The 19,207-nt window shown below is 42.8% G+C and overlaps 1 protein-coding gene and 1 long non-coding RNA gene across 6 annotated transcripts; one reads left to right on the forward strand and one right to left on the reverse strand.

Moving 5' to 3' along the window:
• Positions 1-178: 178 nt before the first annotated feature.
• LOC147250907 (UDP-N-acetylglucosamine--peptide N-acetylglucosaminyltransferase 110 kDa subunit) lies at positions 179-12,937 on the reverse strand. Of its 5 annotated transcripts, none has more exons than XM_086221372.1 (22): positions 12,551-12,937; positions 11,059-11,239; positions 9,787-10,030; positions 9,623-9,691; positions 6,204-6,320; positions 6,037-6,116; positions 5,586-5,781; positions 5,373-5,513; positions 5,157-5,257; positions 4,777-4,930; positions 4,418-4,519; positions 4,089-4,286; positions 3,670-3,828; positions 3,449-3,538; positions 3,202-3,327; positions 2,947-3,117; positions 2,711-2,827; positions 2,426-2,596; positions 1,936-2,088; positions 1,602-1,854; positions 1,360-1,483; positions 179-1,274 (listed from the first exon to the last, which is right to left on the reverse strand). In XM_086221372.1, the coding sequence occupies exons 1-22, from the start codon at positions 12,585-12,587 to the stop codon at positions 1,094-1,096; spliced, it is 3,165 nt and encodes a 1,054-aa protein (XP_086077498.1). In that variant the 5' UTR covers positions 12,588-12,937; the 3' UTR covers positions 179-1,093. The 5 variants fall into 5 exon arrangements, with proteins under 5 accessions (XP_086077498.1, XP_086077500.1, XP_086077499.1 ...); XM_086221374.1 differs by having other exon boundaries at positions 11,059-11,209; positions 12,551-12,936; XM_086221373.1 differs by having other exon boundaries at positions 4,107-4,286; positions 12,551-12,935.
• On the forward strand, positions 12,152-18,959 carry LOC147250908 (uncharacterized). The gene is made up of 3 exons (XR_015118868.1): positions 12,152-12,504; positions 16,929-17,015; positions 18,003-18,959. It is a non-coding gene; the product is annotated as an uncharacterized LOC147250908 (long non-coding RNA).
• Positions 18,960-19,207: the final 248 nt, after the last annotated feature.

The raw sequence follows: 19,207 nt of genomic DNA on the forward strand, positions 1-19,207 counted from the left end.
AAACACCAGTGTTCCTGATGAAGGAGTCAATAGAAGACCTCAAGTCCCACAGATATATATGGACCACCCCTGATGCCACTGGAGGGCAGTTGGGAGTCATCCTTCAAATCATGGGCGGTTTAATAACACTGACACAGGACGTTTGCCCTGGGGGACAGATGAGCACTCCAGACATTACTAAGTTTTGCCATCTCTTTATTATATTTAGGGCCTCATGGCATCATTGACAGCATACAGTAAACAGACAATACAAAAACTGCTTAGAAAATACTTACCTAGGCCGTTCCTTTTTTGAGTGATTAAAAAAAAAATAAAACAAGATCAATTTGTGAACAGCTCTTGCTGCTGAACTGAAATTTAGGCCCTTTTCCAATGACTTTAAGCTCCTTTGTCCAGTCATCTACAAGCAGTGAGACATCATAACAGGACAACAGCTAGTGAACATTTTCCATAATTGACAACAAAATTAATAGAACTTGTCATTTGGTGAAGGGAGGGGGAGGAGTCCTCATCTATTCCTCAAAACTAGCACATCTACTCATCGCAGCCATTTAATAACAGCTCGAGACAAACTAAAGAGCAGTTGCAGTCTATGTTTGACAGTTGCATGTTAAAGCTGATGAAACTTAAGTCAGTTACAATTTTCATGGTGCAACATTTGTCCTTTTAAAACACACAACATCCTTAATCCATTTATAAATAGATCAACAAGTAATGATAGCTGGCTATTGTCTCCAAAAGCTGCAATCAGTCCTGTACACACAAACAAAAGAGAAAAATCCACTGATCCAAGTACTGAAGGTGTATCGGGGCTCTCGCGCTCAGCTCATGCTCACCAAATATACTCAGGTATAGGACAAGAGTCTCAGACAAGCTGCCTGACAGCCTCAATGGTGAATGTGATGGGGACACGTGTACCTCTTTAGGACCCTTTGAAAATAAGAGTCCTATTAATAGTCAATGAGAGAGGGGCACACAATCATCCAAGGGGATCATTCAAGCTGGGGTGCTGATAGTGAAATGGGGGGGTGGGGGTGGAGTGATGGGAGGACATGGTGGGGTACAAATGGGAGGATGTCAGCGTGCTTCCAGTTCAGGCACTCTCACTGGTCTCTACTGTGTGGACTTTGAACATGTGTTCTGGCTTATTGCCGTTGCTGTGGTGCTCCCACATCTGCAGGTAGAGCCTCTCCAGGTCCATTGTGTACTGCTTGGTGTTGAAAAGAGGACTGCAGATTCGCTGCTTCCAAACACGCGCTCTAACCATCTTCAGGCTGCAGGGGGTGAGGTGAGTCAGTTAAAGGTAACAAAAACAGAAAAGGTTGTTTTTCAAAAACAGTCTGGGAAAGTTTCACTTACTATTCCATGTCAGAGCCCAGTTTGACTGCAATGTCTTCATAGTCCTGACGGCTCTGGGCTATTAGCTCTGGACAGCCCAGACAGTTGAGTTGTGAGGCAGCCACACGGGAGGCCAGGGTCTCACCTTAGCAAATGAAGTTTAAAGAATTAAGAAGCTACCTTCACATGAATCTGTTACACAGATGCTTCTTATCCATGTTAATTTCAGGAGTTGGTATGTGACAGCATCATTAAAAGCTCACCTGGCATGGTGACCATGGGAGTTCCAGCCCAGAGCACATCCATGCCTGTGGTGTGACCATTGCAAAGAGGGGTGTCCAGGCACACATCAGCCAACTGGCCCCGCCTTACGTGCTCCTCCTTTGGCGCCACAGGAGAGAAGATGATGCGAGAGCCAGGGAGGCCCATGTTCTGAGCATACTGCTGGATATTGGGTTCCCCAACAGCGGGGAACCGCAGAAGCCACAACACACTGTTTGGCACACGTTTTAGGATCTGCAGGAGGACAAAGATGCTGTGAACGGAAAGATTTGTGTTGCTGTGCTGCAGATAGGTGAGCACATCTGTGTAACTTACATTGACCCACATCTGAAGGGTCGGAGGGTCAATCTTGTAGAGTTGGTTGAAGTTGCAGTAGACAATGGAATCTTCTGGGAGGCCATACTGGGAGCGGGTTGTCACGACGATTGTGCGCGGCACCTCCTCACCAGTGGCAGCTTTGTTATTGATCTAAAATGGGGTTAAAAGTAAGCGGTTGAGCTGAGATGTTGCTTTCAGCAGGTATTTCATTCAGACAAGCCTTTCTGGTCTTACAAATAGAAGATTATAGATTCAGAGCCTCCTTCCCCTCACCAACACTCTGTGCCTTCACCTTACTTTCAGAAAACACACCATACTTGTCCAGTCTCACAGACTATGACCTAATTGGCAGAGGAGATCTGGAAGAGCACCAAACTAAATTTAAATGCTGCTCTTATCTTGCGTCTGCATTTATACTGTTCTGTTCCAGAGCTCCATTGCCCATGACACATATTAACAGAGACAAGTGACACCAAGTCCTACGAACCTGTGTGGTGGCTAGGCCGTTGCTGACAGTGAAGCTATTGATTGTGACTTGTATTTGGCCTTGGTTGATCATATTGATGATTGCTTCAGCTGCCGTGTTCATGGGGATTACAGGCATGGAGAGAGCTCCATTTGTCTCTCCGGTAGCCTCCTGGTTGTTGTCACACTTCATCTGCACAAGAAAAGAGTTTCATTTTAATGTAAAACAAAACATCATATCTGATACCGATTTGGAGATATGCTGCATTTATTTAGGTTGGAAGTAAAGGGAACTCTGGGTACCCACCTTTATTACTTTGACATCTGGCAGACTGTCCAAGAATGCCTTCAGATCAATGCCATTGAGAACAATGCGGTTGTCAAAGATGTGTCCATTTGATTTGAAGTCAATCACTGCCTTTTTCTGAGTCAAGAAAAAAAAAGTTACCAAAACACCTCACAATTTTTTTTTTGATTGTTACTTGGCAACAATGAAGAAAAACTCCCTGAAGAAACAAATAACAGAAATGTGAGTAAACCCACCTTGAGGTGAGGAAACATGTTAGCATGATCTCCAATGAAGAAAGTATTGGGCATGTAGGCGAGTTTCTCAGAGTACTGCTCAGCTACTTCCATAGGTGATGTTTCTTTGTCACTGATGATGTAGTCCATGAATGGAGCCCCACTGGTTCCTGGGTACCCCAGCCACATAGCCTGTTCCATAGGGGAAGAAAAAAAATTAAGGATGCCCTCTGATGCCAAAGTTTGCCCCAATCAGAAATGGTATGCAGACCATACCTGGATAGGAGCAGGGCGGAGGGCGAACAGTTCGTTTCTGGCTCCTTTGGTGTATCCATTCATGTTAACCAAAATGTTGATACCATCTTGGTGAATGCGATCAGCTGCTTTGCCATTGCATGGGATCTGGATGTTGAGAAGACTTTTAAGTTTCGGTAACAGCTCTTGTACAGACATGACCAGACGGAGTGAAATGTCCATCCTGAACATGAACACATATTTACCAGGAGAGGTGAAGACCACTTACCTGTGAAAGGTCTGTGAAATGGTGAGCCTCAGCAACTACTTTCACTCTGAAGTTCGTACTGTCATCTGGGCTGAGTGCATAGCAGAACACCTTGGGGGGGGGGGCAAAGACAAACTTAAGTTCCACTTTAATTTAAAAATAATAAATAGTTCCTTTAAGCCTTTCCATGTTACCTCCTTACAAGACCACATATTCCAACATTTACAATAGATGGCACCCACCTCAAATTTCTCAGGATTGTGCATCCCAGGAATGGACTGCATCAGGTGGGACGTGGGATGGTTGCCAAAGTCTGAACTGACATAACCGATCCGCAGGCGTCCATTGCTGGCCTTCAGATCCTTAGGGTGCTCATAGGCAGGTTTGTGCAGTGCATTGATCTGTGGAAAACGCAGTGATGTATTAAGAAAACTACAGCAGAATAATCACTTCTTGAAGGGACAAGTAACATGGATACATAATAGACTAATTACTTTGACATCATGTCCCATCTTATACCATACGCTCAATCCTGCAAGCCATCCATTCACCAGTATCCCAGCCAACCCTTACCTACCCCTCATCCCAGCAGACAGGCAATGTATCACCAGCCACCTTGCACCACCCCCCTCCCACCCAAAATGAAGTAAAGGTTACTTGCTTTGATGAGTGCGTGTACCTTGTCCAGGCAAAGGTTTCCATGGCGTTCAGCAATGGCTTTACGGAAGCCATGAGAGAGTGGATACAGCATACTGTGGTGAGGGTGGACTGAAGGCAAGCGGTTCTTATCCAGCTGGTCAGCCACAATGCTCACAAGCTTCTTCATCCTCTCATCATAATCCGTCCAATCACAAACAATCTGGAAAAGCAATCCAAAGAGCAGAAATAATAAATGTGCTTCAAGTTCAACTAAACAAAGTGAGTATACAAACAGCAAAAATTCACTGGTCAGTACTGTTATTGCATGCTAATATATAAAGATGTCAGAACCTGCAGGCAATGTGCCAAGTTACAGTAAGCATCAGGGAAATCAGGCTTGAGTTTCAAGGCTGTGCGGTAGGATGCAATGGCCTCTGGGATGTTTCCAGAATCCTAGCAGTTAAGACAAACAGAGTACATTAGAGACAGCTCCTTTCCAGACAATATCATTGCAATGTTTATGTCTATATGTGAAGTTCAATGTCACTTGGTTCAAAAAGAGATAAAGTACATTCTTACTCGATAAATTGAAAACAAACTCATTATTGATCCATTCTGTTCAAGGATTGTTTCTCGGAGAAATCGGGCAAAACAAACAAACAAACAAACAAAAAAAGAATCCAGCACTACAGTCTAAGAATGACTCTTACCTTGTGAATCGAGGCCAAGTTGCTGTGAGCATCAGCAAAGGCAGGGTTGATCTGGATGGCACGTGTGTAGCATTGTAGAGCTCCTTGCACATCTTGCATTTCCTTCAGTGTGTTGCCCATGTTTGAGTAAGCATCTGCAAATGTGGGACTGATCCTGAATTTAACATAGGAAACCTGTGTCAACAGCTGCTGCACAACATTAACACTGCTGCCTGAGAGAGTATGGTTAGCGGTTCAATTCATGCACAAACATTGCAGGTAAAATGTGAATTTTGCACAACAAAGAGATCATACATGTCTAATATCTTCAAAGAGCTGTCAACTTTGTGGTTTATCTAAGGTTTTACAGGAGCAGATGATTGGAGCATGAATCCACAAACCTGATGGCCTCCTTGTAGTGCATGAGTGCCTCCTGTAGTTTCCCCTGCTGCTGCAGGACACTGGCCAGGTTAGAGTGAGCTGCAGCAAATTCTGGGAATACCTGTTGAAAACCAAGAGGCAATCATGAACATTATTACATCAATTATAGAGATCTTGATAAAATGGCTCAATACGACCTGATAGGAGAAAACTACAATACTCAAAAGTGCCCTCACCTCTAGGGCCTTCCTGTAGAGCTGGACAGCCTCCTCAATGTTGCCCTGCTCACGTTTGATATTCGCCAAGTTGTTGAGAGAGTCAGCATGAGTCGGACACAATCGCAAGGCTGTGTTGTAGCACTCTTCTGCTTCGGACACCTGTGAGAAAGGATGACATCTTAGCTCAACTCTATAAATGTTTAGCTTCTTTTCAAAGAAATACTGCCTTACATTGCCTTTCTCCTTCAGGGCATTTGCCAAATTGCAGTAGGCATCAGGGAAGTGGGGCTGCAGTTCAATAGCACGGCGGTAGGTGTCAATAGCCAGGTCGATGAGACCCTGCTCATAGTAGACACAGGCCAGGTTCCCATGGACAACTGCATGGTTGGGACTTAGACTCAGGGCCCTCAAGTATCCTGCCACAGCTCTGGAAACATGCAAGAATTCAGAGGTTGCCACATTTAAAATCTAACCTTACATCAATTACTTTCTACATAGTATTAGTGGCCTTAATAAAATGAACGCAACCCCAACCATGACAGCAATTCTGATAACTTTCCAAAAATAGTCTGCTGCAACAGTGCTATGAGTACAGACAAGGTGATGCAGTTGACATTCTTCTTGACGCTTCCTTTTCATGCAGGATGCAGGCACAGCGTACTATGTCGGGATTTGGACTCACCTGTCAAAGATGCGGGCTTCCTTCAAAACATTTCCTAAATTGATGTATGCATCAAGGAAATTTGGGTCCAGAGTCACAGCCTTAAAATGAAAACAAAGTTTAAAAATATGGACAACACAAGGCTTAGTCAAGATTTAAAATATGTTATGGAGTTTGCTGCAACTGACCTTTTCAAAATGGTGTATGGCCAGCCATATCTCTCCCTGGGCATTGAACACACAACCCAGGTTGCTCCAAGCCACTGCAAAGTTGGGCTGAGTCTCAATGGCTTTCAGGTAACAAGCCTTCAGTGTTTACAATGAAAAACCACAGGACAGGAGGAGAAGAGGTAGAAAGGGAGAGGTATAGTGTGTAGAAGGGGGAGGACAAGGGATTGTAAAATAAAAACAAATAGAAGATTGAGAATAAAAGTAAGAAAAAACAAAAAGAGCAGAGAAAGCAAAATTAGTGACTATTCTCCATGATAACAAAAAGTGAGTCTACAGCATGGGCTCGCGTGCGCACCAGTCTGCCGCGCTAAGCTGCATTGCTTTTTCCTACGCTGCGCTGATCCAACCAACACCCACACGCAGGCCCGCATCTTGCAGTTATGACCACATTATATCCAAACATAGTGGTGCCATTACACATTACATTATAACTCCCTCTGCTCCGATAGCATTAACACTTCCAGATACAACCCATCTTTCTTCATATTATTAGAAATGAACATAAATCTATCTGAATGAATTTTATACAGATTTTAGGATCATTAAATATCACAACCTGGGATGCTGGACAGTTAGTGCAGGTGATGGTCCCTGAAATGCATGCGCAACATTTCCACGCGGGCGCGCGGGTGTGTGTAGCACCACCAGCACCACCACAATGCACCATAGAATGCTGGCATGACCTTGCTCCTGGCACAGGCCATTGTTTTGCTGCTGCGCTCGCTGAATGGCCAAGTCAACAGCTGCAGACCACCAACCCCGGCAGAACACCTGCAACACCAGACTGGCACACGCTTATGCCCACATTGTCTCACAATGGAGGGGAGGGGGCATGTTGAGAGCGTAAGACCACAATGGCCAGTGGCTACACTAATATTTGACTTTTAGAAGCAAACAGCCAATGCTTCATGAAAGGGTACTGAATTAGTAGAGTCATTTTTGTACATATTAAATTGTCGTTTTTTTTAAGAGCCGATTGTGTCAGAGGTTTGGGGGCATTTGGGAGCGAGGCTGGTTGAGAGCAGGGCGAGGTCCGCAACCAACTGGCCAAAGGGAGTGGGGTAGGGGTCGCATGCTTGCGCGTTCCGCCTTTTTGGTCGCTTGGAGGATATCGCTGCGCAGCCCCTGCGTTACTGCAGACTCACAGCGCACTATCTGCATCATCAGAACGCTGCAACTCCAAATAAAGAAGGAAAAAATAAAACAAAACAGGAAAAAAATAACCCAACAGTTCAGAGTTAGAGGGTTCTTACTTGTTTTTCACGTTTATTGCTTCCAAATCGAAGTTTCTTTTTACTTAATATAGAATTTGGTAATTAGTATAAGCATATTTAAGAAATGCTTACTGTAATTTCTTTTGTTACGTTTTTCTTTTGCTCTTCAAAGATGCCACAAGACAGAGGAACTCAAGCATGAAGAGAGGTGGTTTTTCTTTTGCTGGCAGTTACAAACCCGTTACCATATTTTTGGACTTTGTCAGAGTGGTGGCCGCAGCTGGCTGGAAGAAGAGGAGAAGACTGAGGCTGCCCTAGTGTTCCTTTCCGTCGGGCACCTACGCAGGAATAGTGTCACCCACCTGAAACCTTCTAAATAACAATATCAGTTGTGGAAAAACCAAAAGAGACAAAATCAGAAACAAGATCGTTAGTAAAAAATTTTTCAAACAATACATTTGTCTTTAAATATGGAAATAAAACATGTTGTTTGAAATCACAAACAAACATAAAAACAAACTACTCTTAGTTTTCATTCATGCAATAAATGTTTCATTTCAAAGGAACAAAAATAAAGCTTCGAGGGTAGCTGGGAGGGAAGAAAGGCTTTGACGTGTTCATGTGTTCAATTTATCAATGAAAGAGTCAAACAATTCAATTACTCAAAACTACAGGAGGGCAGTTACTGGCTTGATCTTGCCCAAATGAACTGATCCCATTTCTTTGGGAATAATATTACATATTTGAAGGAAAATGGAAGAAGAATTAATCATTGCTTTCCTTTTATTCTTTTAGCATTTTCAGGAAATGTTTTAATACTTTGATTTTCTTTATCCTGGCTTGCTTTCTTGAATCCTGGCCAATGGGGTAGGAAGAAAAGTCTGTGGTTTAATTATTTGTATCTAGAAGCCTCCACAGCTCTGAAATAAAGAAGTCATCGCTGTTGCTGCGCATGCCTCTGTCTTTCTAACCCAGCATCTGATGCAGGCGGTGGAGTACAGAGAGTGAGCTGTCTGCTTGACACCACTTGGGACTATTTTAAAGGGTACTTGAGATTTCACTCTTTTAAGAGCATAAACCTTAACACTGGGTAGCAGATAACACTGCATTATTAACCATTGAAAAGGAAAAACCAAAAGGGTGTGCATGAGAAGCACTGTTGAGGTGCTCTTTGCACTAATGGGAATAGCTGAAAGGTCAGGAAGACAGCTCTGGGCGCGCACACTCCACCGATCCTCAGCAAGCGCGCGGGGGGGCGGAGCGACAGAGCGGGGGAGCTTATCACTCCCTGGTGCTCCTCCCCACTCCTTAACCCCCCTCTAGCACAAAATAAGATGGCCTGTAACCACTGGGACAACTCCACATCTCCAGATTTGACCCAACCCAGGGAGTCCCCCAAGTACCCGGACAAGTTGGACGTTACATGGAAGATTAACACTAAAGGGAGTAACACAACTGGCAGCAACTGCGTTGTGTGCGGTGTTGTCAGACAGCTATATAATACTGGAGTTCGTGGTTAGGTTAGAGACCATCTTATCTTTTGCACGTCAGATATAAACTAGATTCTCATCAGTTCATATATTCTTCACAGATCGAGCCAGCATTTTCCCTCCAAAATCAACTACGGAAATGAACAATAGAGATCAGCTGATTCAAAGTCAATACTCCAGCCTTTCTTCCTGAAAGGGAGGGGAGGGGGGCTGACCTCTGGTACAAGGTCAAGGTAAAGCAAAGGACTATGGGTGATAGAGGGTGGGGATAGATGTCAGATATCTAATTTACTGAGAAACAATACAGATTAAACTTACTTAAAAAGCAATTGAAATTTTTGAGGCTACTTATAATTTCAAAGACAAAATTAAACATAGAAAAACTGTTGATTACCTCAAATGGGTTTTGACTCATTCAAGTCCAATGCTTCCAAAGGCATTTGATAAGTTAAGGATGTGCTGCTATGAGAATGACAAAAGGCTAATTTTTTTCTGTCCTTCACTTGGCCATTGGTGTTGCAGGGAAGGGGCTCCATGTGATTTAAAAATGTCAGAGGAGAAAGTAATATCTATGGTTTTAGTGGGGGACACTAAAAACAAAGAACTGACTGACAAGAAAAAAACAGAAATCAAAACCACACATCAGCTGAAAAGCCAACCCACTGTGACATACCTTGGCCTCTTCCAAACGCCCAAGTGCTTTAAGCAAGTTGCCCAAGTCACTACGCACACAATAAAGATCCTAGGAGAAAAGAACAGTAATGATCAATTGTCATCTCGCTACAATATGCTGAAGACCAACGTGGTGACTCCAATTTTGTGTCCTCCATCACTTACAGGGTTATATTGTAACGCAGACACATAAGCTTGCACGGCTCCCTCCATATCCCCTGCAGCCACAAGAGCTGCAGCCAAGTTGATATATCCGTCAATGAAGTCTGGCTTGAGCCTCAGCGCATGGCGATAATGCTCTATGGCCTCCTGCAGTTGGCCTCGTTCCTTGTACACATTCCCAAGGTTGGAGTAGGCCTCGGCCAACATTGGGTTCTGTTTTATGGCCAAGGTACTGAAGTGAGCTGACCTGCAGGGTCACAATTCGTGTATAATGGTCACAATAGTGAAAGGATCAAGTGGAAGCATTGGCTGCACCAAGCTGAATGTTTGATAACCTTTAGAAGTGTCAGACAATGTTGGAGAAAACTGACGTTTTCAATTAATACATGCAATTACTATTCATTATTCAAAGTCAATAAATGAAATGGTTTGCTAGCAGTATACTCCCAATTAAGTTGAAAAAAATATGACAGTGTTGCATCTGCAACTAGAATACTGCACAGGTTCAGACAATCATTATTTAACCTGTCTTTAAGTATTTCAAACTCTCATGTAGCTGGAACCCACAAGCTCATCTCACTGCTTAAGACAGACGTGCACTATTAATGAGCAAGTACACTGGCAATTGTCCCAGTTGGAGGTGGCAGTGTGCCACAACTTCATTTATCAAACTCAATAATTTCTTTTAAGTAAGAAGCTCCTACTCATAGCAGAGCAATTTGAAAAAGGATCAGTGTAATGTGAGATGGGGAACACAAGACATTGGTCACAGCCATCACTTCCTACTGCATTTGCCACCTAATGGACATTGGTCTGACAGAGCATGACAAGTGATGGTGACAGATTTGGGAGGGTGAACGGACAATTTCTGCTGACCCTTGTCGAAAATGGCAGATGACAACATTTACATCACACCAACCGATGCAGAGCCAACAGCCACAGAAACCCCTCACTACCTAAATTTATTGGAGTATACTGCTAGCAGTGGGTCAGTGAAAACATAGAAATTGACATGGAGGATTAAATCTTTAAACCTGCAACCTTTTAAGACTGGACACCTTCACCATGTCACCTGTGAAGCAAGATTAGTGTTGCCACAAACGCTGTGTTAGAATCATGAGGGGACAGAGCAAGACCACATTAGGGCTACAGGATTTCCAGAAGACAGTTCCGGTGTTGCGTTTGCCTCCCCAGACCAGCTGTGTGAACTGTAAGTCACAGAAGCTCCATCTTTCCCTGCACAGTGTGCAATGCATCAGCACTCCCACACCTCACCTGTCAAGTCTTCGGCACTGGAAGTGGATGGAGGACAGCAGCAGCAGCACGCCCGTGTTATCAGGCTCCTGACGCCAGAGCTGCATGCAATGGCGTTCTGCTGCTTCAAAGTCCCCTGACTGATACTCCCGGTGTGCCAGCTCAGCCAACCCTTGGAAGGAAAGCATACGTTTTGTCGGTTCTGGAGCACCAACACAGCCCAAGGAGGGGGGAAACAACATGTTAGAGGTGATGGAAGAAAATAAGGCTGAAAAATGAAAATGAAGGAAAATAATCAAATTAAATAAAAATATGGCCACTGCATTCAATATAATATGTAATGACTGAAACTCAACAGACGACATGGCCATCATAAAAGAACTGAGTTCAAGTATTGCAACAATGACAAATGCAAAATCTTAAATGTCATATCTGTCAGGGGTAGCTCATCTTTGGGATCAGAATTTTATTTAAAATAAAATTACTGCCGATAAATCCATTTTATCTAATATTTGATAAAATATTTGTCAGTTGCATATAACTGCAGACGAATTATGGGAAATTTTTACAAATTTATATGATTTCTATGAGAAAATTTAATTTACATGTTGCAAATATCAGTCTGATTTAATTTTCCTTCTTGACACAACAACTTAGTTTATTTTACTTTGAAATGAAGGAATAAAAATGTGCATGCATGAGATGGTGAATAAAAAAGACAAAGTAGGGGATTTGGTGGTGAAAATCAAGATATTTAAAACTGTAATCAAAAGCATTGCACTACTGATGTCAAACTTTATTTTGAGATAAAGTCTATAATACGTGGGTCTGAAACACATACCACTATTGGAAATACACGCACGCACACGCGCGCGTGCGCACACACACACACATACACACCACAATCTCTAGTTTACAAATCGTCAAAAGACTCTATGCCACTACAAATGGAAGCACTGGTTATGGGTGAGCCTGCAGTATCATTTCAGATCAATTATTCAAGTGTGGTATAGGAGTAATTCATCTTGATTTAATGTAACGTAACAATTACGTCATGGTGTCTGGGTAAGGGATTGATCACCCCAATCATATTGAGACGCACTAACATGGCGGAAATTAGCAGATAATCGCATAGCAACTCCACCCAGATAGATCTAGCTAATTCAATATATTTCTATCATAAATACTCCTTATAGACATTCAATGAATTGAAATTTGTAACGAAATATATCCGCGTGGACCGTAACATTCATGCTAACGTTACCTGAAATGCGCCTTCCGGTTATTCCAGTTTAATATGGCTGTCATTAGGCAGGCCCACAGCGAAAAATGCCATCGCGCCCCACTAACGTCACATCAGAGGTTAAGACCGTAATACTCGTTTAAACTGTATTCAGTTTAACTCCTTTTCTCTCTTTCAAAAGCCACAAGTCCGCTCCATCCTGTTAGAGCTACCGCTGGGCCATGGTAAGTTACTGTAACGGCTTACTTATTTCAATTAAAAACAACCAACCTGTGCTGTCAGCCACATTCCCCACTGAGCTCGCCATCTCCTCGGTCTTCGCGTCCTGCACGGTGGTCGTCAATGTGTCAGCTGGTGGGCAACGATTTTTAAAAGAAAAAATAAAGCCCTACGGGAAGTCGTCCTGGTCGGCTTCGGCTAGCAAACACGTTGCAGGCTAAGAAGCTCCCTCTATCTTTGATCGTCCGTACCTCATGCAGCGCACAGTTAATGTAGTAGTGGTTAGCATATAGCTGACTAATAATCAACCATCTCAGCGTGAACAATAGCTAAAATCTGACTAATACATGAGTTACTTTGTAGCTCACACCAGTTTTCCTCCTCACAACAAAGCACTTCTGCAACATAAAATGGCGAAATGGTGGCACTTATTTTTGAGAGAAAGTAGTTCCACATTTCGTCATTTCGACGAAATAAAATTATGAAAAAAATACAAATGGATACTGGATTAGACAGAAATTCTACATCGAGTGAAGGCTATCAGTATTATTTAAAAAGCGTGAGTTATACGAATTCCTTAGATACAATACCGACATCGAGTGATACTACGCGGAGGAGCACATTGGTGCATTGAGACGGAGTGCAGATGATGGTGAGCTCGTGCCCGTGAGCGTGTGACGAAACAGAGCAGTCTACAATTTACAGACCAGTCCAAGTAGAAACCTGTACAGTTCACACACACTCAGGGATAAGCTTTCTTACAAATAGACCAATAAATGTTCTTTAATACATGCAAAACAGAGGCATAGTGCTCAAAATAAAGTTGGTAGTTGATAGCAATATTGAGTATGGTAATGCAATTCCTTTGTTTTATTGTCATATTTACATAATCAAATATGTATCAATGGATTTTTTAATTATTTGCTTCATAATTTGATTCTCTTAAGTCAGAGAAACCAAACGTGTTGGCCTGCTGCAGAATCACTACTATGTGCTGCACTCTGGTTAATTTGTTTTTAATGTAAAATAGTACAGCCCAAGGCTGTGGTGCAGTCGTTTACACTGTCGCCTCACAGCAAGAAGGTTCTGGGTTCGAGGCCCGGCTCAAGAATGGGATCTTTCTGTGTGAGTCTGCATGTTCTCCCTGTTCCTGTGTGGGTTCTCTCTGGTACTCCAGCTTCCTCCCACAGTCCAAAGACATCAAGAGGGGACGAGGCTGACTGATACTCTAAATTGACTGTAGGTGTGACTGTGAGTGTGAATGGTTGTCTGTCTCTATGTCTTGGCCCTGTGATAAACCCAGTTGACGATCCTTAACAAGATAAGTGGTAGAAAATTGATGGATGGATGGATGGATAGTACAGACCTTGCACTCCCTGTAGATAGATGTCTAGTGGGACATATCCATGTTAGGAAGGAGAAAAGTTTTATTTTACGTGAAATAAATCATTGGAGTTTGCAACACTGCATCCCTCCTTCATTAGGCAAAACACAGAGACAAATAATAATCTGAGCAGATATCCTTTCACAAATACTGCAGGCTGTGTGTGTTTAGACCTTTAGAGGAACATTTTGGACACAAACCTTATCATCCCTTTGTGTATTTCTGTCATGAGACTGGAAGATGTTTTCCATTTTCTTGTTGACATTTATAGTTGATCCTCATTATATTTCTGTGTTCACTTAGAGCATGAAAGATTCATTTTTCTGTAATACACATTTTCCCTGTTTCCAATTGATTTTGTTGTGGTGATTTCATGTCATGTTAAACTACAGTTCTTTTAAAGATACAAAGGTTAAACCATAGTAGTGATATAATAACAGTGTTACCATTACATCTAATCTTTTTTATTACTAAGCCATGATGGAAGATGTATTGTAGTCTGCTGCCATTAACCACATTAATTATGTCTCTATTCCATTTAAGAGATTCAAGCCTCTATATTGTGCATGTATGACATTAAGTACAATGGGAATATAATGTCCATCCATCCATCCATCCATCCATCCAATTTCTACCGCTTATTCCTGTTTAGGCTTGTGGGGGGCTGGAGCCTATCCCAGCAGCCTTCAGGTGAGAGGCAGGGTTCACCCTGGACAGGTCACCAGTCCATCACAGGGCCAACACATACAGACAGACAACCATTCACACTCACAGTCACACCTACAGTCAATTTAGAGTATCAATCAGCCTCGTCCTCTCTTGATGTCTTTGGACGGTGGGAGGAAGCTGGAGTACCAGAGAGAACCCACACAGGAACAGGGAGAACATGCAGACTCCACACAGAAAGATCCTGTGCTGGAGCCGGGGCTCGAACCCGGAACCTTCTTGCTGTGAGGCGACAGTGCGAACCACTGCACCACCGTGCCACCCCGATAAAATAATGTATTTAATCAATCAGTACACCTTTTTTTAACCCCTCTATGCCATTTCAGTACGGACCAGTATTGTCTATTTTTGTGTGGGTCGGATTTGTCGAGAATGTTTTGTGTCCGATTGTTTTTCTCAATAAAGATCTCATGAGTGAAACCTTCCATCCTAACTAAAATGTACAGCATGTATGTGTTTTTTTTTCCCCCCTCTCCTGCCTGTTAATCCACATTTGAAATGAATACGAGGGATAGCGGTGACACTTTATAGGCTTTTGTTGAAGTGTCAAATTATGGCCAACAGGGGGCAACCTCTGTAAAGCAATAACTAAGGAGACTTCCAGGCTGTTTTTGAGGATGACGCCTCAGATCACTGCAGGCCTGTAGCGAGTGCACATATCATCCTCCTGAGTTCTTCAGTTTCCACAACAGCAAACACACAACCAATAATCCATTATTAATTTGAGCCAAACACAGAACCTCATTATGTGCAGCATCTCTCGCATTCCCTTATCAGTCAGTTTTGAGGATCTGGCCCAGTGAAAGTCATTAACGTGCCATTCTGCCCTGAAGATGTTGAAAAGGGGGCTTCTGCTTGCTGCACCTCATTTTTCCCATCGTCCCGGTATGGGAAAGTAGTTGACATCATTGCACATGTTAGGTTTGCTCTGTGTGCTCAAAGCATGCGCGGGGTTTGTGTACTCTTCCTCGCGTTCCTTTCCTTTGCTCTTCACACTGCTGCACAGAATGATGTCATGGGCACTGTGTGTCTACGGCAATCGCATCTGACATGCTTTATCTTTGTGCAGGCTATAGTCAGCAGCCTGGCAGTTGGGCTGAGCACATCTTCCCTGCCTAGAGGGTCGCTGACAGTTCTCCACAACAGGCCCTGCTTTCACACAGGCTATTTTAGGAATCACATTAGAGAGAAAGAGGTTCGCTAACTCACTGGTCAATTTAGACTGTTTGTTTTTAAAATCTCAGCATAGCCCCGAGACATTAAGAATTGGTTGGGCTGTTTAATTGCCAGGCCAGCATATTCTGCTCGCAAATGAGCGGCCTAAATTATTGCAACCCATTTATTCAAGAAGATCCAATCCAAGCTGATGACCCACATTATTTGCAGTGCTTCGGAATGTTTTCCTAGATACTTGAATAGGGTCGCTTTGGGTTAGAGAGGGGCTTCATTATTTAGATGTTTGTCTGTATTCAGCCATTCAAAGCTGTGTGAGTCTTTACTGCACATGAAGACACAATTATAGTTGGTGAGCTTGCGTAGTCTCACACATCTGGAACAACTTGACAAATATTTTTTATGCAAATTTTAGGTTGATTGCAGTTTAATTTAACTTTCAGAGACCCCGTTTCACAACGGATCTTTCTCCTCTGCAGTGGTCCAAATGAATAAGTACTGATTTCTGGATGAAAGTGGACAAATCTATTTAAAGAGCCAGGTGGGAGTTAATGAAGAGTTTTATAAAGCTAAGAAAGCAGGACCAAAATGAGTAATAGAACTAATTACAATGTCTGTTGGCGGATAGAACTGCAACTTTGTAAGTAAAGTTGCTGCAAGACAAAACAATGCAGTCAGTCCTGCAGCTGATAAACATGCATCTGGATTGTAGATTGTGTGAGACAGAGTGCCAGTCCTAGCATGTTTCATGCCTGGGGCAAACTTCCCCTGGTGTCCCCCTCATTAGCTTGCCATGCCAAGTAACATTAACTTACAACAAGAATATTATAATGTAACATTGTTCACTGAAATTTAACTTTCATGACTCAACAAGTGCAAATTACTGTACAATCAAACGACAGTTTCAACTGAATGTAAATGATAACGTTTACATCGGTGACGCACACGAACTCACACATCCAAGCACCTGATGTTTCTATGTTAGCTAGCTAGCAAGACTATGCTGGCATGACAGTAAGCTGTTTTCTTTCCTCCTCCCCACACATGCTCCATCCACTTGACTATAAATAAAGATAAAGATCATAAACTGTAAAGATCCTCTCAGAATACCTCATTAAAAATAAACCAGTTTTTTGTTTTTCTCAGCCCCAGCCTGTGAGGACCCGCTTCGTCTCTTCCTCTGATGCTGACCCTGGTCCATCTCTCACTAAACACTGGGAAGAAATTTGTCGGGTGAGGCACACCCAGTATCCCATGTCCATTTCATCCCGGCTCATTAAAAAAAAACAAAAAAAAACCCAACAATATTTTGTCTAACTTGCTCAGTCTGAATGAATGTTTGGAAGGATGTCGTTCTGTATCCAGGAGGATGTGCGATGGCACCACTGGAAGTGCTAGCGCCATCTGTGGGGGTAGAGAGGTACACGGCAGGAGGTTGAACGTCTCAGTGGGACTTTGTTAAGTTTCGTAACCACCACTCTGAAACAGCTTTGCTGTTGTAGTGCAAACCAACATCCTTACAGACTGTTGTCCAACTGACATGGTGCAACACTTTTCAGCGTGCGATTTCATTGTAATTTAGGCTATTAGCAACATTTCATCAGTCTTGAGAATTGGTGTGTGAGGTGGAAAAATCTTAGATAGCAGAGGTAGACACTCATATTGGTTCTGACTGCCAGCCAGTTTAATCATCAGGTACTAGTTTGATTCATGCTCCTGGCGCTCATTTGAGACATTTGTCAGGTGCAGACTGATGTTTTATAGCTGCACATTTTGCGGTCGGAACTTGTGTCTGAACAAAACAACTATGCAGGAAAATGCACTGCTGTAAACAGTTTGTTTCTGTTTGAAGTTACTTTAATACTCAGGTATTAAAACTACAAAATATAACCGTTTTTTTTTTTCCTTTTTCTTTTTTTCCGACTCTGCCAGTGCTCTTGAGTTAAAGCTATTCTGATACGGCTGGTAAAAACACAAATACATCATCATCCACTTCACACATTTTGACACTATCTGAGTGCTCAGGCTGTTTCTGTGTCCATCATGGTGTCAGAGAGCAGGAAGAGGACAGGTCCAGGCTGACTTACAAGGTGTCACAGCCTGCCTTCGTTTACATCTCCGCATTCATCATCTGTCGTCCATCTGACTTCCTGACCCCTCTCACTCACCCTGGGTGCTACTCTTTTCTTGCATTTCTTATTCTGCCTTTTTCTGTTTAAGGGAGGAGAGTGTAAGTGGTGAAGCCCTGATGACACCACCCATGACAGCAGCTGTTAGTCTGCTCTACCGGTTACATCGGCTGATTGACAGCCTCTCAAACCCTGGTTCAAGCCTCTATACTCCCTCTAGGAGTCTTCACCATCTCTGGCCCTGTCCCCTCCCTAATGCAGATCTCTCTAAGAACACCACCTCCTGCTCTGGACATACAACAAGAAAATATTTAAAAGAAGACATCCTCAAAAAAAAAGACGTGTTGCACCCTGCATTGACTAGGCCTTCCCCTAAGGCTTTAGATTAAATCCCCCATGTAAAAACTCTCCTCAGATAAAAACTCTACTGATCCCAGCTTTGCCAGATCCCATTTAGATCCACCTGAGGGGGCATCAGGTGGCATACAATCCAAGAGACGGGATGTCTGGGATAGAGAAGGATTAGAGGAGACTCCCCCTGGCTGGCTGGACTATCTGAGAGGCACTCGTGTGTGCCTACGTGGGGGCACGTTTTACAGTTCTGATGATGCTGTAGTTTTCCACCCTCTTTGAACTGGTGTGCAGCCTCAGATCAGACAGACTACCAGAATCCCTTGTCTTGGGGGGGTGGGGGGAGATGAAATAAGTTTGTCTTTCATGACTTTTTATTGCTTTACGCTCCTCTTTAGACTTGTTTCAGTTTATTTAATGAGTTTGCTTTCACTTGCTTTTGACGAACGTTGTGAGTCCACATTAAAAGGTTAACTGTGTGACTTATCTTCAGTATCTTTTATGGTGTTATTAACTCACTCTTTAGAACTTCCTTTATTTTATGAGACATGAATGTTTTATCATACCATCAAATTCAAAATAAATGTGACAAAGCACCAAGCAGACTTTTCCACTGTAACTAGAGTTCATGTTGTGGCGCGTTCCTTTTTTGTTTCAGATCACATGAAGGTTTAACATGATGACATTTCAATGAAAAATACAAATAAACCGAAGTTAAACTTGTAATTACTTCTGTAATGCAATACACTGAAATGTGCAAATAAGAAGATTGATGTTGTTCTTTTGGCCTAAAGTACTCACACACCCTGATTCAACCAAATAAAAATAACAACCTCCCTGTCGCGTTCCGTTTTTCGTCATCTCTGTGGGTTCCTCCGCATCATTCCAATGGCTCTCCTCAGTAGTGACACTTACAATATACAGCAACTCAACTGTAGCCAGCCC

Source organism: Aulostomus chinensis, chromosome 13 (assembly GCF_037954235.1).
Source record: "Aulostomus chinensis isolate RoL2024-O1b breed Wild chromosome 13, RoL_Achi_v1.0, whole genome shotgun sequence".
NCBI classification, from domain to species: domain Eukaryota; kingdom Metazoa; phylum Chordata; class Actinopteri; order Syngnathiformes; family Aulostomidae; genus Aulostomus; species Aulostomus chinensis.

What these genes read in the sequence shown, in the direction of transcription:
- LOC147250907 (XM_086221372.1), bottom strand. Translation starts at nt 12,587, where the DNA reads ATGGCGAGCTCAGTGGGGAATGTGGCTGACAGCACAG. An exon ending in TCTACAGGAAGGCCCTAGAG is followed by an intron (nt 5,258 to 5,372) that starts GTGAGGGCACTT and finishes GGTTTTCAACAG; the next exon opens with GTATTCCCAGAATTTGCTGC. An exon ending in CAGATGTCAAAGTAATAAAG is followed by an intron (nt 2,597 to 2,710) that starts GTGGGTACCCAG and finishes TTTCTTGTGCAG; the next exon opens with ATGAAGTGTGACAACAACCA.